This window comes from Lepidochelys kempii, chromosome 2 (assembly GCF_965140285.1).
Source record: "Lepidochelys kempii isolate rLepKem1 chromosome 2, rLepKem1.hap1, whole genome shotgun sequence".
Classification (NCBI taxonomy): domain Eukaryota; kingdom Metazoa; phylum Chordata; order Testudines; family Cheloniidae; genus Lepidochelys; species Lepidochelys kempii.
The window spans coordinates 76,785,174-76,810,070 of NC_136381.1; the positions used below are offsets into that span (position 1 = coordinate 76,785,174).

General features: G+C 39.6%; 1 protein-coding gene across 9 annotated transcripts in view; it reads left to right on the top strand.

Moving 5' to 3' along the window:
• The first annotated feature begins 1,122 nt into the window (after positions 1–1,122).
• The window catches only part of TRAPPC8 (trafficking protein particle complex subunit 8), a 114,625-nt gene continuing 90,850 nt past the window's right edge, over positions 1,123–24,897 (top strand). For 5 of the 9 annotated variants that reach the window (XM_073331307.2, XM_073331309.2, XM_073331313.2 and 2 more), the window contains exons 1-4: positions 1,123–1,503; positions 12,990–13,184; positions 15,579–15,662; positions 22,691–22,780. In XM_073331307.2, the coding sequence (XP_073187408.1) occupies positions 1,347–1,503; positions 12,990–13,184; positions 15,579–15,662; positions 22,691–22,780 (526 nt within the window). In that variant the 5' untranslated portion in view covers positions 1,123–1,346. The remainder of the gene's footprint in view (positions 1,504–12,989; positions 13,185–15,578; positions 15,663–22,690; positions 22,781–24,897) is intronic. The other 4 variants (XM_073331311.2, XM_073331316.2, XM_073331312.2 and 1 more) reach the window with 1 other exon arrangement.

The window sequence follows — 24,897 nt, forward strand, 5'->3', positions numbered from 1 at the left end:
TGATGTTGACCATTTTAAAACATTTTTGATTTTTTAAAAATAAAATTAAAGGAAATGTTGAAACAAAAAGTTGTTTTGAACCAAAATATCAAAATGTTTAGATTTTGAGATTTTTCTAACTGAAACCAGTTGACAAAATCAACACAAATTTTCAAAATGTTTTGATATCACCAAATGTACATTATTTGCCAAAAAAGCATCAGCTGAATAATTTCACTTAGCTCTCGTGGTCAGGATTGTGGGTCACAGTGCTTAATTTTGCATTGTGCCCTCTGGAGACAATCATCTCTGTGATGTTCTGTTTGGTTGTGTGGTGTCCTCTTAAAGCCACATACTCTGTGGGATTTCCTGGTTTGCTCTCGGTGTGCTGTCCCCTGGGTACTGTGTGACACTTGGCATGGCATGAATCATGTTGGGGTTGTATGCGTCTCGGGAATTATGTTCCTTGGCACAGGAACTGTCCACAACTGGCTGTTTGCCTGAACCCTGGAAGCTGGGGTCAGTGCCTTTGGCTGGGCATGGAGTCCCCTGGGTAGTTGAGGGCTGTGCTTTTGGGTGAACGTGATGCCCCCCCAGCAGGCTGGGGTCTGCACATGTGGCTGGGCACGGTGCCCTGGCACGTTAGCTCACGAAAGCTCATGCTCAAATAAATTGGTTAGTCTCTAAGGTGCCACAAGTCCTCCTTTTCTTTTTGCGAATACAGACTAACACGGCTGTTACTCTGAAACGTTAGGAGCTGTGCATTTAGCGGGGCACGGCACCCGCTGGAAGATTGGAGCTGTGCATTTGGGTGGCCACGGTGCCCCCCCCCGCCGCAGGTTGGGGCTGGACACGGGGCACCCGGGGCCGGGCGCTGTATGAGGAGGTAACGCGCCCTCCGGGGCAGAAGGGGGACGGGGAGCTCCCTGCCGGAGTGACAGAGGCGCGCGCGCCCGAGCACTCAGCCACGCCTACGTTGGTACCCTGAGACCGAAGGCACGCGGCCGTCTAACTATGACGCGTGGCCCCACCGCAGCGAGAACTCTCGCTTTGCGCGCGAGGCCGTCACAGCCCCACTTCCGACCCCGACGTTCCGCTCAGCTGACGGCCCCGCCCCTACCTTCCACCCCATCACGTGGGCAGCCGCGGAGGCTGCCGGGATCGGGCTGTAGTCTCGGTTCAGGCTCAATATGGCGGCTCCGGGCGAGCGCTGAGGAGCCGGCGGGGTAGATTTGGTGGCGCTTGGGGTGCGTGGGGCCCTGCTCCGGCCGGAACGCGTGAGCGGCTCGGGGCTGAGGGAGGAGGTTGCGGCGGCGGCGGTGGCCGGGAGAGCGGCTGCGGAGCGGCGCGGGGCCTGCGGCGGGGAGATGGCCCAGTGCGTGCAGTCGGTGCAGGAGTTCATCCAGGACTCGTTCGTGCCTTTGGTGGCCGCGCTGTGCAGCGAGGAGGCGGAGAGACTCACCCGCAAGAACAACCTGGGCTTCTCCGAGCTGGTGAAGCCCTTCTGCCGCCTCCCCTCGGAAGGTCTGTGCCGGCAGCGGGTGGGACGGGGCTTGTTTACATGGCAGCCGCCGGGGCGGGGCAGGGGAGCTGTCACTTGCACCCACCCGAGGGCTGGGAGGGTATTGGGGGCGTCCTGCCCCCGCCCCGGCCTGCTGCTGAGGGCCGGGCGAATGGTACTTGTCCTGCTCGTCACCCCGCCGTGCGGCCCCAGGCTCGGGTCGGGGGAAGGAGATGCGAGCCCCCCCCACACCTTGGCCGGAGCGGCTGCCGGGGGACAGATGCAGATCGGGGCAGGTGTCCCCGAGCCCCGCTGCCGTGTCACGCCGGGGGAAGGGGAGACTCGCTTTTGAGGGACGATTCCCAGTCAGGTCTTGTCTGACCCGAGTGTGGGGAGGAGAGCTCCTGGATGTTGGGCTGCTGCGGGGGCGTAGCGGTATACTCTCTTTTCGGGGCGGAGTATTAACCCGTTAAGTTTTTGGTTTTAAATGCCAGTGTCCTGAAATCGCGCTTGGTCAGGTTTTTCCCCAGAACTTTTGACATCCCACTTACTGCAGTACATGCTTGCAAACTTCTGGCAAGGCCCGTTTTAAAGGAACAGTGATTTTAAATTGAATGTCTCTTTTAAAGTTTAAGCTTTCGTGAGCTACAGCTCACTTCCTCAGATGCATATCGTGGAAACTGCAGCAGGCTTTATATATACACAGAGAATATGAAACAATACCTATTCCCACCCCACTGTCCTGCTGGTAATAGCTTATCTAAAGTGATTTCCAGCACAAATCCAGGTTTTCTCACCCTCCACCCCCCCACACAAATTCACTCTCCTGCTGGTGATAGCCCATCCAAAGTGACAACTCTTTACACAATGTGCATGACAATCAAGCTGGGCTATTTCCTGCATAAATCCAGGTTCTCACATCCCCCCCACCCCCATACACACACAAACTCACTCTCCTGCTGGTGTGTGTATGGGGGTGGGGGGGATGTGAGAACCTGGATTTATGCAGGAAATAGCCCAGCTTGATTGTCATGCACATTGTGTAAAGAGTTGTCACTTTGGATGGGCTATCACCAGCAGGAGAGTGAATTTGTGTGGGGGGGTGGAGGGTGAGAAAACCTGGATTTGTGCTGGAAATCACTTTAGATAAGCTATTACCAGCAGGACAGTGGGGTGGGAATAGGTATTGTTTCATATTCTCTGTGTATATATAAAGCCTGCTGCAGTTTCCACGATATGCATCTGAGGAAGTGAGCTGTAGCTCACGAAAGCTTATGCTCTAATAAATCGGTTAGTCTCTAAGGTGCCACAAGTCCTCCTTTTCTTTTTGCGAATACAGACTAACACGGCTGCTACTCTGAAACCTGTCTTTTAAAGTTCTGCTCATGAGGAGAATTGCAGGTAGCTCTGCATCATTTAATATTGTTTTGTTTTCTAAGCACCATCAACTGAACTGAGTTTTATGTCAGTTTCTTATGGTGGAAAAAATTACAGAAGTTCCAGCAAGTCAAGTTCCTCAAAATACTTTTTGAATTGCGTCTGAGTTACTTTGTAAAGCGTTTCAGTGGATTCTGCCAACTTGAAATCTAATCAATTTAAAATGTTAAAAGTAGTTCCCTGGGCTACACCTGCCCTGAATTCACCTGCCAGTCTTTGATGGCAACCATATTTTATTGCTTTCAAAAATATTTTCTCCCTCTTTTTGTTGCAATATGGAAAAAATCTCAAACTACAGAGGAATCTGGTTGACTGGAAGATGACAAACAAAATGTGCATAGTAAACACAATGTACAACATATTTTTTTTCTTCTACTGTCCGTTAGTTGTAGCCATTTTAGGTGTCGTAATAGTAGTAGGTTAAAAGTGAGCCCTTTTTAAAGGAGAGTAGCAGCAAATGTAGGCCTCGTCCAACCCACTGCTATCCTTTGAATTTCTCACAATTGCCAATAGGCAAATGTGAAAGTCAAACTCATATGAGAGAAACTTACATTTAATCTTTCTAAACTAAATGATCATGCTGGACCTTATTTGCTCTTGGGTTTGAGACATGCTGGTCTATTATTCTGCGTATTTACTGGATGTAACTTTATTAACTTCTCTTTTTAAAGGACACATAATGATAAAACTGTCTGATACGTATCACGTAATTTCTAGTACTACTTGTTCTATACTTCAAGACCAAACTGTAGATCCAAATGTGTTAACATTTTTATTATAGATACAATTCTTGTCAACCTTTCGTTAAACTAAAAATCATGCCAACTTTCCAGGTTTAATTGAATACTCAGATTGTTGTGTAAGAAAGCCAAAAGAAATATGTGCTGTTAAGGATCAACCTCCATCCCTGTATAAGCAATCCGTGGGGTTGCATGTGAATCATAGAAATGTAGGACTGGAATGGACCTCAAGAGATCATCTAGTCTAGCTCCCCCAGGCTGAGGCAGGCCCAAGTAAACCTAGACCATTCTTGGGAGGGGTTTATCTCACCTGTTTTTAAAATCTCTAAGATGGGTATTCCGTACCTCCCTTGGAACCCTATTCCAGTATTTAAATGTCCTCGTGGTTAGTTAGATAGAGGGAAGAACTTTCTAATTCTCCCTTGCTGGAGATTAGGCTGATACTACTTGTCCTATCTTCAGTGGACATAGAGAACTGATTGTTGTCCTCTTTATAATAGCCCTTAACATAGGCTATGTCTACACTTGGAGCTGGGGGCTGTCATTCTTAGCTCAGGTAGGCATGCTCATGCTAGCTCTTATTGAGCTATCTTGCTGAAAATAGTAGTATAGCCACAGTGGCAATGGCGAGCAGCAAGGAGTGCCCTGAAATTGTATGCAAAGGTCCAGATGGATTTGTACTCAGGATGACTAGCCCATGTTGCTGCCTGCCACTGCCCATTCTATAGTGGCTACTCTACAGGTTTTTAGCACAATAGTTTGATGAGAGCTAGCATGAGTATATCTAGTCGAGCTCAGAATCATACCCCAAGCTCCAAATGCAGATGGAGCCATAGTTGAAGATTATCAGGCTTTCCGTTAGTCTTCTTTTCTCTAGACTAAACAAACATGCCCAGTTTTTTAACATTTCCTCATAGGTCAGGTTGTCTAAATCTTTTATCATTTTTCGTTGCTGTCTTTTGGACTCTCTCCAGTTTGTCTACATCTTTCTTAAAGTGTTGTGCACAAAGCCAGACACAGGACTGTGTGGGACAGTTACATCCTGTGTTTTACATAAGACAGGAAAGTTGCGGGAAAACTTGTAATGGACAACTAGGGAAAACCTTTGCTATAGGGGAAGTTTCTTCCCAATGTATATCCGTTTACACTTGTCAGAGTCAGAAAGATTTAATTTCTTAACTTTTTGCATCCTGTTAATACATCCCAAGATATTAGCCTTATTGACAGTAGCATCACATTGTTGTTTTATAGTCAACTTGTAATGTCCTAAAACCCCAGCTCTTTTCCAGCAGTACTTTTTTGCCTCGCAAACTATTCTCCATTTTGTATCTTTGATTTTTTTCTTCTTAAGTGTAGTACTTTGTACTTTATTGAATTTCATCTTGTTGATTTTAGACCAATTCTCCAATTTGTCAGTTATTTTGAATTCCAATCCTGTCCTCCTTAAGTGCTTGCAACTCCTCGCAACTCAGTATCATCTTCAGATTTTATAAGCATACTCTCCATTACATTATCCAAGTCATTGAAATTGTTGAATAATAGTGGACCCAGGACAGACTAAGACCCCACTAGATACATTCTCCAAGTTTGACAGCGAACCATTGATAGCTACTGTTTTGAGTACAGTCTTTCAACCAGTTATACATCCACTTTAATGTAAATCACATTTCCCTAGTTTGCTTATGAGAATGTCACATAGGCCTGTGTCAAAAGGCTTACTAAAATGAAGATATATCACATCTACTGCTTCCCTCATCCAGTAGGCCAGTCCAGGAAGGAAACAGTGCTGGTTTGACATGATTTGGTCCTTTCTTGTACCAGTTGTAAATGTTCCATGTTTTCTAAATTACAGCTATAACTTATTCTGTAGGCAGTGATGTAAAGATGCTGTCTGTGTTTGTGACTTCAGTCACTACCTGCTACTTTTGTTGATACCTATATAAACAGCCCTATTTACTCCATGACATGATGGAACTAAATTCCAAAGCAATGTGGTTTTATTTTTATCCAGTGAAATATCTTCAATCCTCCGTCCAAACACATACAACAATAGCTCATAGTTGAAGATTTATTTGATGACTTTTTAGGATGTATTTTTCCCATTGTTTTCTCTGGGCACCTTGTCTCCATTGTCCTGGCTGCCTTGTTCCAAACGTCCCATGTGTGTCAGGGAATGAAGAGCTTGTAGCCACTTCTAGTGGCTTGGCTCTCTGGGCTTTGGCTGCTGTATCTTAATTCAGCAGACGGAATACTCTGGCTGCAAGTTTGACTCCTGCTTTAGTTGCATGGAAAATACAGGGAGTACACACTATACTTAAGTCCCTCTTGTGGGGAAAGCTGGAGAGCCAGAGGCTGCTGCAAAGCAGACGGCAAAAGATGTGATATCAGGTACTTAACTGTGGGCAAATGGAGAGTTCGGTCTATGCTATGGCATTGCTATGCCACCTGTATCTTTGCTATCCTCTTGGTCCTAGCTCAGGTGGCTATCCTGAGCCATTGCCTTAATGTCCACACTGCTAGTTTTAGCACCCCAGCACGAGTCTGTCCGCTCATGCTGAGTGGCTTGTTCCCAGCTGCAGTGTAGACACACCTACTGGCAATTAATTTAATGCAGCCAATTTGTAGCTCGATTCTTTTTAAGGTTAATTTATTCACTGAAAAAGTGTATTCCTACTTTGCAAGGGCTTGTCTAGATGGGGAAATAGTGCACAACAGCTATTCCTCAGTAGCTACTGTGAACATTCTTATTCTGAATTAGTTTAAAACTGCACAGTGGAATAAGAGTGTCAATGTGGGGAGTTAATGTGGGATAGCTGTTGTGCTTTGGATTCACACTATAGTTTATTTTGCAATAACTTTCCCCTGTGGACAAGCCCTTATATAATGGGAAGATATGAATTGCCATACTGGACCAGATCAGTGGTTCTTCTAGTGTCATATTCTGTTTCTGACATCAGCCAGTACTAGGTGCTTAAGATAAAGTTGCAGGAGAACTTGTAGTGGAAAACTAGGGAATAATTTTGCTGTAGGGAACTTGTAGTGGAAAACTAGGGAATAATTTTGCTGTAGGGGAAGTTTCTTCATATTATCCATCAGATTAGCACTTGTTGGAGGCAGGAAGAATGAATCCCTTAATTTTTTGTATCCTATATAATTTATACTCTTGTTTATATAAATGTCTGTTTCTCTTTTGAATCTTGCAAAGCTATTGGTTTCAATGATGATTTGTGGAACTCATGAGCACAAGTTAATTATTCATTGTCTTTAAAAAATGTTTTTCTTTAATCAAGTTTAAATTTGTCACCTTTGAATTTCATCAAATATCCTATTTTATTATGGAAAAGAGTAAGTAACTATAGGAGTCCTCAGATTATTTTTGGTGGTATTTCAATATTTTGTATACTTCTATTGTGTCCTCTCATAATTGTTTCCTAACTGAACAGTTGCAGTTTCTTCAGTCTTCGTCTGGGAGCTTTTTCATGCCTCTCTGATTGTTGCTGGTGCCTGTCTCTGAACCCCTGTTTTCTGCTGGCTGTGTGTGTGTGTATGTATATATATATTTTTTTTTTTGAGCAAGAGCAACCATTTCAGGAATTAATATGAAAGTTATTAGATATTTCATGCCATGTGCATCTCAGTTTGTGGGCTGTTGACTACTGCTACATTCTGAGCAGAAGTTTTAATTGACCTCTGATTATTGCCTGATGATCAAAAAGTCACCTAGAACAGTGACATCTTAGATAGCTACCTGCTCCAAAGAGTTTACTATCATCATGTTCTCTATTTGTACTGTGTCTAGCACAATGGGACCCTGATCCATGGCTGGGGCCTCTAGGTACTACTATAATACAAATAATATCTTTCATAGAAGTATGGCTTTACTTGTAAGATAAAATTATGCAGAATAAGTTTTATATGTTTGATAGTACTAAACTGCCAAATTAGAGAGGGAAATCTAAAAGGGAATCTTAAGTCTCTCAGTTCCATTATTTTGTGTTTCTGGTAGTTTGGCACAAGAGCTGTCTCTTTGTAGGTGTATAAAGCTCTTTTACACGGAGGGCCAATCACTGTTTGAGATTCTTGAGGTGCTACTGCATTACAAATAACTTTTATACAAAGAAATGACAGATTTAGATACTACTCAATTAGTTTTACTTGTCTTGTACTGTTTTTATTCTGGACTGTTGCACCCCAGTTAACCAGCTGCCAAGGATGAACTACTCTGATGTGAAATTTTTACAACATATATAGTCACTTTTTAATATATGGTAAATTTTAGTATGGATTTTTGTCTATAATTAACATAACCTATAACAACAGGCCTATCAAAGAAAATAGGCTCTGAGAAATAGCCAGAATTGTGATGGTAGAAAATCTTAAGCATGGGTTCAAAGCATTTTTACAAATGCTCAGAATCATGGACAACGTCCGTAAACATCCTGATTTAGGGTTTGATCCCGTGGACATTAGAAACATGGAAACAAGTGAGTTTTACATGAAGGAATGTGATAATTGGGGCAACAAAATTAGTCTTACCTTTTTTTAAAAAAAAATCACTTTCATTACATTTTCTAGTTATTACAAAATGTTAATGTGTGTGGGGTGTGTGTGTGTGAATCTTTCTGAGATAAGAAACTGAAAACATGCCATAGCTTTAGATTTGTTGCTTTCAGGCTTATTGTTCAAGAACCTTATAAGACATATGGATAACAGCTACAAAATGTGTTTTGGTAATGATCAACACTGACTTGTTTTTTTTTAAAGCAAATGAAGGTGTGCCATTTATCTAAATGGCACTGTAGGTTCTAAGAGACCAGCGAAAAGGTGTTACATAGTTTCTTCCATTTTGAAAGATTCTATTGCTTTGCTGGCACTAATAATATCTTTAAAAAACAGAGGAGAGACAAGGTGGGTGAGATCTTTTTCTTGGACCAACTTCTGTTGGTGAGAGAGGCAAGCTTTTGAGCCATAGAGAGCTATTCTTCAAGTCTGGGAAAGGTAGTCCCAGCATCACAGACCAGAAGAAGAGTTCTGTATGGCTTGACAGCTTGTCTCTCTCATCAACAGAAGTTGGTCCAAGAAAAGATATTACCTCACCTATCTTGCCCCTCTAATATCCTGGGACAGGCATGGCTACAACTACACTGCATTTAAAAACTGAAGAAACTTTTAAAGTGCAGACATGGTATATATTCTCCAACTCCTGGGAATTTTGCCAAGTTCTCCTTAAAGGAGGAGACACTTTAGTTCTGGGGTGAACAGAATTGAGCTAACTAAAAGAGGAAGACTCGTTTGATAATTCTATACCCATTTCTCCCCTGTGTGTGCTCCCTCTTCTCCAAATTAACTTCGCTAATTGTGGAAAATATTGTCACGTTTCTAAAGCACTTACGTTGTAGTGTCTTCCTGTACTCTGAACATAGAATTTCTTGTTCAAAGAATGCCCACAAAGGAAGAATAGCTGTCTTCCATTATCGACATTCAACTTGAAGGATCAGACTCCAAGTGGTGCAGGAGCAGTCCATTAACTTGGGAAGGAATATAAAGCCTTATGTTTCATGGTTTAAACCAATCTTTAATGATTAGGGCAAGGCCTTCATGGGGGCAGCTTACTCCACCATATTGCTTATTGCCAATTTCCTTGCACTGTCTTCTGAAGCATCTGATGCTGACTGCTGTTGGAGACAGGGAAGTGGGCTAAATGGACCACAGATCTGATCCTGTGTGGCAGTTCCTGTGTAATGCGTCCTTAAGATGCCAAGACTTGGCTTTAGGGAGCGAGTTCCCCAATGAGTCCACGGACAAAGCTCTGCACTTCAGTCCTATGAAGCATACCCTAGGTTCAATCAGCCCATTCCTGTTGATTGCATCTCCAGAGTAGGGTTCAGAGAGCTGGTCTCTGAGGTTACCAAGCCTCAGCCCATTTAGGGTTTAATGGAAGGGACTGAGGAGCCGAACTTTAAATTGGCTTCCAAGCCAGTGCTGGGTCTAATGTAGAGTACAGAGTGCTGGTGAATGTGTCCTTGTCTCTGTCCTACTTGACAACTAAAGATGATTGTGTGAGGCATTCTGAAAAATCATGAAAAATTGTTTGCTTTTAAAAATCACACAAGTAACCCCTTCTTCACATCAGCAGGTTTTTTGAAGTCCTGCATATGGTAATGCCTTTGGGGTGATGGGAGGGAATTGTAACAGCTATATTCTAGGTCTTGTAATTTAAACTGGTAAATTTAGGATTTATGGCAATTACCTTCACTCTAGTTCACTTTCTTGAGATGGTCCCTACAGTGACTGCATGATAAAGTGTAGTGGTTCTCCTCTCCATTCTGAGGTCTTAATGGATTTGAGTGTTAAGAATAGACAAGAATTCAAGAACCATTCTTCTTGGTCATGATGAACTCTTCAGTTCACATCTAGTAACTTTTTTCTTTTCTGGCTGTCCTAAAGTCGGGGGGGGGGGGGGTTAGCTTTAATGGGAAGAAATTCTTTACTCTCAAGTAGTCACACGTGGAAAAGATAGCATAAACCTACCTGTGCTGGTAGCATAAAATTCTGCTTTCATAAACCACATTGCTTAAAATGTAACTTTTTCACGTGGACACTTAGAACTTATCTACAATTTTCTTTCCCTTCTACCCATTTTTTCTTTAAATAGTAGGTTTGTTAGTCTGGAATAGTTATCTAGTGAACATATACTCTTAATGTCTTAACACCTTTTTTGATGAACTATTCTTGTTTGTAGTATGTCAGTTTAACATGGAATGGCTGGCTAATCAGTAACTCTTATTTTCTAAAAAAAGAAAAGGAGTACTTGTGGCAACTTAGAGACTAACACATTTATTTGAGCATAAGCTTTCGTGAGCTATATCCGATGAAGTGAGCTGTAGCTCACGAAAGCTTATGCTCAAATAAATGTGTTAGTCTCTAAGTTGCCACAAGTACTCCTTTTCTTTTTGCGGATACAGACTAACACTGCTGCTACTCTGAAACCTCTAATTTTCTTTGATATATAGCCCCTTTGATTTCTCTGCAGGTGTCAACTGACCTATTATTAAGTCATTCCATGATCAAACTTTCCTGGGAGCTCTTGAAATTTTTCTTGTTCTCTTAGGGATTAAGCCAGCACATAACACCGTAGATTCCCTTAATTGTTTAAGAAATCTAGTTACAACAGTAGACTCTCCCACAGAAAGGTTTTAATTAAGATATTTAGACATTGTTTTTGACTGCCTGTTTATAAATCTTGCTTTTAACCATGTCTGATTCTTGGAAATTTAAAAAAAAAAATCTGAAAACTACTTTCTGCATCTATGGAAAACCTTTCAGGGGAACACAATTTCAGTGATTTTAAAATGTCTTGGTTTATTTTATTTATGAAGTAGGTTTTGTGCAATTTGAGAACTAAAAATGTTAGATTCAGAACCATTGCCCATGCATTTGTTAAAGCTGCATAGGAAGTTGGAATTAAAACTGGATATTGAACAGAATATATATTTTAAAAAGGAGCAATGTAAAACATCTAATGTTAATATATTTTTACTGTTGCAATTTTGATAGTCAAAATTTAATTTTGGTTAAATAATGGATCTTGGTTTTTACTAATGGGCAGCTGACGAATATGCCATGGTTTGTCACAGCATTTACAAGAAATCTATTCTTGTCAAGAATTATGTGAGAAAAATCCTGACTTTATCAAAATACATGATTAAAAAATGATTGGTATTATTTTTGACACTGGCAGTTTGTCATCTTATTATTTTTGACACACCATTGAGTGGAACTTCTTGCAGTTTGCTATGCTTGTCTCTCTTTAAAATCCAGCTAATACAGCCAAGTTTCTGGGCTTTGGTTAAATGACATCTAATTAGTTCATAAAGACATTCAAAATTAACATTACTTTTGTCATAGTTAAGTTTCAGCCATTGAAGGTAAGCTAATTGTCTGTCCTATTGTCAAGGTATTGCAGTATGTCTGGTATGTAACAGGAGACGGTAATTAGAGGCTGTGAGAGTTTGTAAACATAACACAGGTGTGATAGTCTTATCTCTGAATTATTTTATTCTGCTTTATGAAAATATTAGTTTTGTGAAACATCTCTCTGGAAAGTCACCTTTGATGGCTTGCTATTAGAGCTTCCACTGAAATAATTCTGAGAGCTCCATAACAAGTGTCTGGGAGCCTTTTTGTTTGGCTTTTATTGAGGATTCTTTCGTAACTTGGGTTATTGTGCTTGCTCATTACAACTGACATGCACATGCCCAATGTTTTCTTTGAGTTATGGAAGTAAAATGAATTGAGGTAGTTGAATCCAGGTCCTTAAATGTACTTGGCTGTTGCTCTGCTCATCATTACAACACCTAACCCCTGGGTGGTCTGCTCCTCAGTGGAATTTTTAGCCTCAAGCTTGGTGCCTACCTTTTCCATATAATGCCTGGGGAGAGCTCAGTGCCTGATTAAGGGATTTTCAGAGGATGGAAAGTTGAATGGGGAGCTTCTTGAGCTAGCCAGGAGCAATGCTGAGGAGCGGCTGACTTGGTGCCCCTGGCTGATGGGCCTATATAGGCGACTCCTTCCACTTGGGATCCTCAACCGTGAATCTTCTCCTAGAGTTAGGTACTGAGGCCAGCTCAACTGATCCAGTATTCAATGCCCTTGCAGCTGATGTCTGTCTCCTCCTCATGCTTGATTCCACTCTTGTGTTTGCCCTACATTTTTCTGTGCCCTCCTGTGTCTTTTGTGCAGATGCTCTGCTGCTCTTCCATCTATTGATGGCCTGCATCTGGGCTTCCTGAAGTGGGGGCTGGCAGGCAACAGTGTTTAGGCATATTTAGAGCACACTTTTGAGAATGGGTCCTCTAGTGAGGTGGTTGTTTCTCTGTTTAGTTTGAGAATCCCACTTGGGAGCCACCAGACCTTTGGCTTGTTAACTGTGGAGTTGTATAAGTGCTGGTATCAGACTGGTGGGGGCTTAAGCATCTATGGATTTAGATAGTAGCTGAATGGTGGCTTTGAAAATGTCAATGGTGCCTAAATGGTGGACTTAGCCAACTAAAGAGTTAGACACAGGTCTAGGTCCATTTTAAGGATTGGGGCCCTAGCCTATATATTTTCATTTAATACTTTGGTATTAAAGATTATCTTATTCCAGCATGAAACTAGGGTGGCATGCAGAAAATTGTAATTTAACCCAAAAACAATCTTTTTAGTTATGTAAATTCTCTTTAAATGTTAAATATCTTTTTTGTCAAAGAAATGTTGATACGTCCAGAACTAAAATACAGGTGCTGCAATAAAATACTCAGTTTAACAAAATTGTTGTTTTTTTTTTTTAGTTCATATGAGAGATCCTAACAACCAGCTTCACGTAATTAAAAACTTGAAAATTGCTGTCAACAACATTATTACCCACTCACCTCAGCCAGGAGGCATTCGGAAGCTTCTAAATGATGTTGTATCTGTCAGTCAACCGGCTGAAGGATTAGTAGCTAATGTGATTACTGCAGGAGATTATGATCTCAACATTAGTGGTATGTAACAATTTTATTCTGCGTATTTTTAATATTTTTTTCCACTGTATCTTACTTTGGAGTTTTCTACATTTTCAAAACATTTGCAGGTAGTAGCTTGTTTTTACTTAATACAGTTTCCTTGAAGATTGAGTACTACTGCTAAATTATTAATATTGTGATGCTTATTTAAAATACTTTGGTAGTACACATTAGAATTTTTACTCAATAACTTGTTTAATCATATGTAATGTGATCCCAAATGTTAATGTAATGCTAAAAACACTTGTTGATCAGATTTAATATTAAATCCGTTGTGGGTTGTTAATTGTGACAAGGAAAAGTTTTATCTATATAAAAATATCCTCAGTTATTTTGGGCAAATACTTTTCCAACAGATTTTATTGCCATCTTTCAAGTTTATAAAGCTGTCAACTTCATTCTGAAATAAAATATTTAAGGCATTATGCACTGTTGTATTATAGAAAATTTATTTTTTTTACTGAGTGTAAATGTAAGCATATAGTGTACTTGATCTGGGGCATGTAAATCTGTGAAAACAAGTCTATAACACTGCCACAATAGTACCATCATATTTTGAAGCTGTACCTAACTTGTTTTTTTTGTTTTTTTTCCTATACTCATCCTCACTATGTTGACAACTTCCAGTATTACCAACCCCAAGCTCTTAAAATCATGATTGTAAAAATAAACTTTGGGAAGTTGAGGGAAGATTTGCTTGCCTTCTTGTTCTTGAGCCTTTAAGATTGACATGTGTAAATTCTTCGCTGCAGCTTTGATGGTTTGAAACAGTTTTAAATTAAAGTTGTTAGAGACTAACAAATTTATTTGAGCATAAGCTTTCGTGAGCTACCGCTCACTTCACTTAGTCTCTAAGGTGCCACAAGTACTCCTTTTCTTTTTGCGAATACAGACTAACACAGCTGCTACTCTGAAACCTATTAATATTGTAGGGCGTCTTTCAGTTTTAAAGAACTAAACCCTGTAACATATGAAATGTTGGTGATTAATTTCTTAAATTTCAGTGTTCAGGGGCAGTTTCTTGCAGAAACAATTAGCTTGTAGAGCCACTTTTACAGTTTCCATTAGTACATTATTCATGAGGAAGTCTCCCATAATATTCTTCCAAACATTGTAATTTTCTCAGGTTGAGTATATTTGAATGTAAAATTGGAATATCTGTTTTTCCTGTTGTGCTGTAAATAGTGACCTGGGTCCAGTTATCTGCTATTTTGAATACCTGTTTCAGAACTAAGAAACTCTCTCACTCTCACACTCACACAGATTGTTTCTGCCTCTGTTCTTTCTGTCAAAACTTTCTTGTTTCTAATCATCCTTGTCAGGGGGCTTCCTGACAATATATAGGGAGAGCCATATATTCTGGATACATGAATCTGCCTCCCCTAGAATACTATCTTTAAACTGAATTTTATTAGTTTTTTGTGCTTTCGTACCCTCCTGTTTTAGGCCATTCTGGGGAACTAGCAGTATACTGCCAGGATATATCTGCTCTTGCTGGTGAATGTAAATCTGTTGTATTGTGTTAGGGCATGACAGACTCCCTGGTCTCTGTGCTGAAAGCTGTTATGAAAAGTACTCAAAGTGGTGTTCCACAGCCTTCTCCCTCAACAAGTAACATTAATTTTTTTTTAATATTGCTGTGAATTTAACTGCAAACCTGTGACGCTGCCTCTGATGGCCATAATACCTATTTTTGGTGTGATAACTGTAAAGTACTTTAGCCTCTTTTCTTAATTAAGTCACTGTTCTTATTTGTAGTAGATGAAACTATTCTTTATCAGTTTACTACAAGGTATCAGTCTGAAATTTCAATTATGTGGTGTTTTTAAAATCTTTTTATTCATAGCAAAAAACAAGGAAATGACCAGCAACTGCAGTACAGCTTAAAAATTAAGAATCTTTATCGTAGAGAACTGTGATGCATTATACAATTTAGCTTACTTGTAAGAGGGCCATAACTAGTTCTGTTCATTACTCTTACTTCGTCCCTATTCTGTTATAGCTGTCGTTGCCGTAATCTGAGAAATTTGGCAAAGGATTAGCTGATTAAGGTTATAGTCTCCTTTCACTTGGAAAAACTGTGACAAATAGAAATGTTTAATGTATGGTTCTGCTTCTTCACGTGCAAACCCCAATGTCCATTGAAATCAATGGGAGTTTAGGGTGCACAAGAAACAAAGATCTCTGATAGCATATAGTGAAATGTCTAACTTGTAGTATGAAATACTTAGTTCTCAGGAGACAAATTGTTTCAGACCCTGATGGCGGATGTGGTACAGTACATTACTCTTACACATTACCAAAACATAAGAGCAGATAGTATATATGAACCTGACACTGGTTAGCTTAATAATACCATGTTTTCTCTATCAGATCGCTCAGTTAAAGCTAGTGTTCCTTGGTACAATAATTGGAAAGACACACTGATGGAACTGAACACATCCACGTTTTATTCAGGTATTTTTTTTTGTGATTGGTGCGAGTTTGCCAAATTGCCCTTTATCTATTCCTTTTCCATGTGCCTCGTCCCCCTTTCCTTAACATCCTGCTGTAGCTGTTCAGCACTTTCTTTGGCATAGATGTGTGTGTTCCTCATTTTTTTCCAAAAATAAAAATCGTTGGTGATGGTGTATGATTTGTCTTCTTCTATTATCCATATTTCTACTCTTGCTGCTAATTGACCCTATGGAATGACCAGAAATAATTTTTTAAATTAGGTGCAGATTGAACAGATTACACACAAATTGTTTTTTTCCTTGTTTGGTCACATGGAATTATACATTGTCAGACTGTTCTAGTATTTCAAATGAAAATACTTCCCTCTTTTATCTTTCCTCAATTATTCTATGTGAATAGTAGTATTGCTCATTTTATAACCTTAGTACAAATATTGGTATTCAGTAAAGTTCCTTTATCCTACTGAAGTTTTCTGTTTTTTGATTCATTCTCAAAACTGTATAAGAGCTATTCTGTCTTAATTATTGTTCCAAAGAAATGAGGTGGCTCTTACTTAGTTTGCTAATTTATAACATCACATACTGTTATAACTAAGGCTAAGATTTTGTCAGGGATATTTTTAGTGAAAGTCATGGACAGGTCACAGGCTTCTGTAAATTTTTCTTTATTGCCCGTGACCTGTCCATGACTTTCACTAAAAATATCCCTGACAAAATGGGGAGCCCAGCTGTGGGGTCTCCACACCACCTCCAGAGGTTGGGCAGTTACAGGGGGCACTTCTGAGCTCTGGGGGCCCCCACCGCCTGTGGGGGCTTGGAGCTCCGGGGTACTCCACTCCACCCAAGCCACCTTCAAAGCTCCTGGCCGCTGTGGAACTCCGGGGGCCCAGCTGCCCTTGGTGGCTCAGAGCTTTGGGGTACTCCTGCGGTGGCTACCGGGTCTCCCGCGGCAGCTAGGAGCTCCGGGGGGGGCTAACCATCGGCAGTGGCCAGGAGCTGCAGAGGAGCCCCATTACCCAAAGTGGTCACACTGCTTGTGGTGGCAGGGAGCTCCGGGGGGGTGGGACCCTGCAGCTCCTGGCCAACAGGGCTGAGTTTATGGAGGTCACCGGAAGTCACGGATTCCGTGACCTCCATGAAAAAAATCGTAGCCTTTGTTATAATAGATAAAAATAACTAGATCTGTGCTCTTAAATATTTAGCTTAAAGACTGTACACAATGAAGTTACACCTGCAATTAAAAGAAATCATATTTGCTATTGAAGTTTCCTTTTCATAGGATGCTAAATACCTTTTCTTGAATGTGCTGGAACATCAGGTATATCTACTTTCTGATATATGCACTTTCCGTTTACTCAAGAAGCAAAATGTGTGTAAGACGTGGATAAATTTAAACTCATTTTTTTGGCTTCTAATAGAAAGTAAATGACTTATTTCCATATGGAAAATATTTGCTGATGAGCAGTATTTGCTACCTCGATTACATTTTCAGGTGTGCTTGTTACTGGTACTCTCAACCTCATGCACTGCAGTGAGGATTGGAAAGGGTTGGCGCTGCATTTTAAATGCAACACTGGGCAGTATTGTGTACATCTAGACAGATGCAATGTCTGTTTTTTCCTAAAACCATGGCTAGAGTTCTACATAAAATCAGTTAAAAAAATCAATAACTTCCTTGCAGTATTTGATTTTAGAGAGAGATTTGTGGTATTTACTACTCCAGTTATCATGGCTTTGTAAATGCTTTTCAAGGCTCAGCGCTCTGTGTATTAGTGCATACAGTATATTGTGATAAACAGCTGGAATACCCTTGCTTTGTCCACTGTTTCCTGGAACAATGGGAGAGAACTTAGTTATGGGTGGCAGAGTCCCAATGTGAGATGCTGTCAAGTGTCTTCCCTTTCCATTATGCTTGTGACACCAGTACCTGCTACACTGTACTTGAGAACTGAAGGTTCTTGAAACTCAAAGAACAATTTGAAATGAAATGTGATACAGACTCTTGTCCTTCAAGTCTATTTATACGTGAATTGGTTTGTATACTACAAAACTATATTAGAGTTGTGGAATATATCTCTGTGCATGATGTGTATATACAAAGTATGGAAAGGAAACGAGTCATGTAGGAACTAGAATTTCAGTTATATGCTTGGCCTTCACATCATCCTATGGCATAAAGTTCCACAGGTGGACTGTATGGTATAGAAAGAAGTCCTTCTTTGTTTGATTTAATACTGCTGCCTGTTAGTTTTGTTGGATGACCCCTAGTTCTTGTGTAATGCGAAAGGGTCAATAATGCTTTCTCTAAACCATCCATGATTTTATAGACCTTGATCATATGCCCCCTTAGTTTTCTCCTTTGTAAAAATGAACAGTCCTAATCTCTTTAATCTCTCACATGGAAGATGTTCCATATCCCTAATCCCCTAAACAATGTTTGCCCTTCTCTGATTCTTTTACAATTCTAATATATCTTTTTTGAGATGGGGCAAGTTGAACTGCATGCAGTATTCAAGGTGTGGGCGAGCCATGGGTTTATGTAGTGACATAATATTTTCTGTTTTAGTGATCCCTTTCCTAATGGTTTCTAACATTGTTAGCTTTTTCGACTGCAGCTGCACATTGGGTGGATTTTTTCAAAGAACTATCCCTGATGACTCCAAGATCTTTCTTGAGTGGTAACAGCTAATTTAGATGCCATCATTTTGTGTGGCTAGTTGGGATTATTTTTTCCAATGTGCATTACTTTGCACTTATCAATGTTGAATTGTGTCTGCCATTGTGTTATCCAGGCACTCAGTTTAGTGTGATCCTTTTGTAAATCTTCACTGTCCGCTTTGGACTTAACTATCTTGAATAATTTGGTATTTTCTGCAAATTTTGTCACCTCAGTTTGCCCCTTTTTCCAGATCATCTGTGAATATGGTGAACAGTACTGGTCCTAGTACAGATCCTTGGGGGATTCTGCTACTTAACTTTTTCCACTGTCCTAAACCGACCATTTATTCCTACCCTTTTGTTTCCTATCTTTTAACCAGTTATTGATCCATAAGATGACCTTCCCTCTTATTCCATGACTGCTTAGTTTGCTTAAGACCTTTTGGTAAGGGACCTTGTCAAAGGCTTTCTGAAAGTCCAAGTACACTATATCCACTGGGTCAGTCTTGTCCACTGCTTGTTGACACTGTCAAAGAAATAGATTGGTTCGACATAATTTCTCTTTACAAAAAGCTTGATATCCCCCACATATCATGTTTATTTATGCATCTGTTAATTTTCTTTCCTGTAGTTTCAACCAGTTTGCCTGATACTGAAATTAGGCTTACTGGCCTGCAATTGCCAGGATTGCCTCTGGAGTCTTTTTGATGTTACATTAGCTATTCTCCAGTTATCTGGTACAGAGGCTGATTTTAAGAGATTGGTTATATACCAGACTTAATAGTTTTTCAGTTTTATATTAGAATTCCTTCAGAACTCTTGGGTAAATACCATCTGGTCCTGGTGACTTATTACTGTTTAGTTTTATTAATTTGTTCCAACACTTCCTCTATTGACACCTCAATTTGCAACAGTTCCTTAGATTTATCAGCTAAAAAGAATGGCATAGGTGTGGGGATCTCTCCAACATCCTTGACAGTGAAGACCGAAGCTAAATGAATTCTTTTGATCTCTGCAAGGGTCTTGCCTTCCTTGAGAGCTCCTTTTAACAGCTTGATTTTTCCAGTGGCTCCACTTGACTGCTCGGCAGTTTTCCTGCTTCTAATGTGTTTTTTTTGTTTTTGTTTTGTTTTTTGTTTTTAAAGTTGCTGTTAGTTTTTGTCTTCGGCTAGGTGCTCTTCAAATTCTTTCTTGGCCTACTTAATTATAGTTTTACACTTGACTTGGCAGAGTTTATGCTGCTTTCTATTTTCATCACTAGGATCTGACTTCCAATTTCCAAAGGTGACCGCTAACTGCCTCTTTTACTTTGCTGTTCAACCATGGTGACACTTTTTTGGTTATTACTGTTTTTTATTTGGGGTATATGGTTATTTTAAGCCTCTATTATGGTGTTTTCAAATAGTCTCCATGCAGTTTGCAAGCATTTCACTCTTGTGACTGTTCCTTTTAATTTCCATTTAACTAGCTTCCTCATTTTTTGTGGTTCCTTTTTTGAAGATAAAATGCTACTGTGGTGGGTTTCTTTGGTATTTTTCCCCCCTGACAAGAAACGTTAAGTTGAATTACCTTATGATCACTATCACCGATTGGTTCAGCTGTATTCACTTCTTGGACCAGATCCTGTGCCCCACCTAGAACTAAATCAAGAATTGCCTCTTCTCTTCTGGGTTCCAGGACTAGCTGCTCCACTAATGGTGTCTAGAAAGTTTATCTCTGCTTTCCTTCCTGAGGCGAGAGGTACTCGGTCAATATGAGGATAGTTGAAATCCCCCCTTATAGCTTTTTCTGCCTTTATAGCCTTTGTCTCGCTAAGCTTTTCACAGTCACAGTAACCATCCTGGTCAGGAGGTTGGCAGTATATTCTTACTGCTCTACTTTGGTTGTTTAAGCAAATTTCTGTTGATAGAAATTCTATGGTACAGTTTAATTCTCAAGATTTTTACTTTACTTGACTCTGATTTCCTTTGCATATGGTGCCACTCTCCCACCAGCAAGGTGTACTGTAATTCCTCTATATTTTGTACCCTGATATTACCGCACTCTGTTTTTTTTCCTCATTCCACCAAGTTTCCACAATGCTGCTTCTATCAATATCCTCATTTAATGCCAAGCACTCTAGTTCTCCCATCTTAGTATTAGGCTTCTGGCATTAGTTTATAAACCTTTGTATCTTTTGGCAATATTGAGTTGCTTGCCGTCGTGTTGTATTTAAATGAGACTCTTTAACATTTGACTGTTCCTCACTAGCTCCTACCTGTATGCTACCAGCTTCTTTCCTATCCTGTTCCTGACATAACATAGTGAAAAGAACTTCAGCTATATTGATATCACTGGAAAAGCTAATGGATCATGGACATCTCACCGTACACTTATTGGAAGTGGGGAGAAAGAAGCTTACAGATTAATTTAGTCACTGTGAGGAAATATGATACTCTGTGCACCTCTATGGCAAATACAATGTTATCTATGAAATATTAATAATATTTACAAAGAAAACATAATGGCCATACTGGGTCAGGCCAGTGGTCCATCTAGCCTTGTATCCTGTCTCCGACAGTGCCCAGTACCAGAGTTTCAGGGGGAAGGTACAGAATAGGGCAACTGGAATGATTTACCCCCTCTTCCCCTTCTGGCAGTCAGAGGTTTAGGGTTGCCCCAAGCATGGGGTTGCATCTCTGACCATCTTGGCCAATAGCCATTGATGGAATTGTCCTTTGAACTTTTATAGGTTTTTTTTTTTAACCCAGTTATACTTTAAGCCATCAAAACATCCCATGGCAATGAGAAAAAAAAATTATCCTGTTTTGAATCACTGTCCACTAAAATAAAGTATGTTTTGTTTTCTACGGCTTTTTTTCATATTTTGACTTCTTGAAGTCACTTTAGAGAAAGTATTCCCAATTAAACCAATTTGTTTGAGCTGTAATTGCTGAAAAATTGATCTGGTATTCTGGCATAATCTAATTGAATATCACTCTTTAGTTCCTTTTAACTCTTCATTTATGGAATTTAGGAAATTCCTTTTTACTACTTGTAGGTATTTGTTAGAGTATTATCCTTGTTTAAATTCTATCTCATTGGAAATAAATGTGATTTTTCTTTTTGTACATAAGGCATGAGTTCTTAATCTGGGATTTGTGAACAAGTCCAGGGAAGTGGCAACCATCCTTTCATCTATGCCTAGATATGAGTGGGGAAAGTCCCTACATTTTTTGTGTTATGAGGTGGAAAAGTTTGAGAAACACTGATGTAAAGGATTCACTTTGTGTCATTGTCTTTGTATAAAGTCCTACCTAACGTGAAATTGGAAGTATTCCAAAACTTTATAAATTATTGGAACCATACACTTGAAGATGCTGCTGGGAATGAGATTTTTTTCTCCATTCTAGCCAATTTAACTAAAATGTAACAGTTTTCCTATTTTCATAATCTTTCACTGTCAATGTATTTCCTTACTCCTGGGTCAGCTTTGTTTTTTTCTGACTTCTAAATTGCAATTTTTGTTTCTTTGCTCTGGTCTCTATTCTAGAATTTATTGTACTGTGTAATAATGTCAGAAATAATTACCACTATACTGCTCCACATTTTCAGCCCTGTAGAAATATTTACTCTCCACTCCTGGGAGAGGAGCAAGTATTATTCTTGAAGTAAAATGGGGAAACTGAATCAAAGAGGTTAACTGATATGTTCAACACCTCACAATGAGTCACTGGTAGAGCTAGATTTAGAATTCACAGGGCATGGACCTGGAAGCCAAAAATTCTTGAACTAGGCTGTGTCTTTGTAGAAGTTTTGAGGGATACCTAATTTGCAGTCACAATATTTGGAAAAACTTTAGACAAAGATTCAGTAATCCTACTTCTCCTCTGTATATTCCAAAATCAGTTTGGTTTCCAATTCTATGGAAGATGGCTATAGCAGATGTACTACATTCTAAAATTTAGGCACATCTGACCACTTGTGCTAAGGGAATCAGAGTCTTGACTATAAGTGATGCTGAAGAGGGGTTATTGTAGTCTTGGCTGAGTCCACATGACCCGAAAATATGGAAGATGTTAATATTTAAAAATACTCAAAAAAAGTGCAGATGCAGATTAAACCCACTTTCCCTCAACGTCCATGACCCCTGTTCTAAGGTTGACAACCTAAAGGGGAAAAGGTCTCTGCAATCTTAATTTTTGCTTCTTCAATAAATTAAATGAGATCTACAGTTAAATATGGTTTAAAAACAAATCAGAAGAGGACAGTTGCATATTCATATCTAGCCCGCTATTAATTGTTAGAGTTTGCCAAGTTATGTTGTTTCATTCTTCCTGTATATTTTCCAGTCTCATTAAGACTTTTATCAACTTTGTTTGTATCTTTCAGCTACTACTCCGTGGTTTGAGTCTTACAGAGAGAGCTTTCTTCAGTCCATGCCTGCATCAGATCATGAATTCCTAAACCACTATGTAGCATGTATCCTTTGAGTCTTAAATATGGACTATGGCTCTCTAAAATTAAATGAGGCATAATGTTACAGCTGATTCTTCATTGCAGAAACCTAGTATATAAGGAATTGGGCGGGTTGGAATGTAACTTTAAAGCTATTGATATTGCCACTGTGCTTTTACTTCTGTATAAATTCCTCTTCCTCAATCCCTCTAGCTCTAGCACATATAATTACACACACTTGCTAAAGGAAGAAAGTGCCTGCATTATGTAGGAGAGTTATAAGTTATTATAGACCAAGAGCACTTATTTACAGTGTAACCAGGTAATCAAATCTGTTAGTCATAGTACAAAAGATGGGAAAGTCCTGTTCCACTCAAGTGGAAATGACTAGGTCAGATGCACTCTGCTCTTCTCACCCCACAGCTGAGGAAGGTGAGTGTTCTGAGATTTCTATTGGGAAGTTATCTCTGAGCCCTGCTTCACAGTTCTATTGTCATATAAAACTTTGGTAGGTATCTGAAGCCACAGTCCCTCCTCAAAAGTCCCTCACACTGGTAAGGGCAAGGAGTGTTTTTCGGGTAACTTTTGTTTTTTTCCTGTTCCAGAGCTCTCTGCTGCCAAAACAGTGAGTTTTGACTCTGCTACTCTATCCTGATCCAGCTTCTAGTTTTGAGTCTCTCTCCTCAAGTGAAAACTAGTACACTGTTGTGTTTTATAAACAGCAGCAGTGATATTGACCTGATTGTGTCCATATCACTGTTGCTTACAGGGTTCTGAACATCAGCAGTAAAAAGTAGCAGTGCTGGCCATTTTTATTCTGTAGTGGGAAGACCATACTACATAAGGTAACTTAACACTTGGAAGTTCTAACTGAACTACAACAACTTTCTTTTCTAGTTTATTGTGAAGTTGATGACTTTTGTCTAAGTTTTGTACTCTTCCTGGATTACACATTTTTTTCATGTCCTACAAATACTAACATACATATACAAGTAACCTAGTTAGTATAGCACTAAACTTCCCTCTTGACATACTGTTACAAATATCTAGTAACTCCTTTCCTTCCCCTAGCTATATGCTTTTAAGTAAGATTGCCAATATATCTTCATTGAACTGAGATGCTACAAAAGTTTAGGGTATTACCCCACTGTCCAATTTGACCTGAGCTATTAAACAGATTTAATACTTCATGGGATAAACTCCAATATCTCTTTTTCATCTTAACTCCCATTCAAACTAGAAGTAAATAGGATGCACACTGAGGATTCTATGGTGATTTCTAATATCACTTTTAAAAAAGTCTGTACCTGTCCTAGCAAAGAGCTTTTAATTACTGTAGAAATTATTCTTTAGTATGTATCTGTGACAAAAGGCAAGAAGTTCAAAGCTAGAGAAGTGTTGCATGATTCTTTAAAAATGCCACAAACAAAATATTGTTTTTTCTCAAACGGCCCCACATAAACAGCATTAGTACTGATATTGTGTGCTATCTTTAACTTGGACTTTATGAAAACAACAAGATAAATCTGTTGGTCTTTAAGGTGCCACAGACTCCTTGTTGTTTTCGTGGCTACAGACTAACAAGGCTACCCCCTGATATTGGACTTTATGGTTATTCTATAGGCCTTGTTTAAACTTGAAAGTTTAGATATTCTGTTTGAACTTGCCAATTTAATGCTGGATCAGTAATATTGGAAACTGAAGCAAATATTTTCAAAATTAAGAGTAGAAAGTTAAGCTCCTAAAATACAGCACTTCTGAAAATCAGACGATATGTTTAAGCACCTAAATTAAGTGTACTTTAAAAAAAATAGTTCAGGATTCCTTGGCATGTTTACTAAGACTAGCATTGGGACACTCTCGGAGCAGTCTTTTTTTTAAAACTAAGCAAGCTTCTCTCTTCCTTTCTCATTCTTACCTCTAAGACAAATTATGTATTTCTTTGGAATATAGTTCAGTTATTACTGTGTCATGCATATGGACAAACATGTTCACCTTAATCACTTGTTGTTGGCTTTACTAATGAACTGGTTCTTTCCCCAAAATACCAGTGATTAGGTTATTTTCTTTACATATTTATATTAATAAGTGGTACCTGGATGCCATTACAAAAAAGTCATGAGTTCGACAAGTTTAAATTA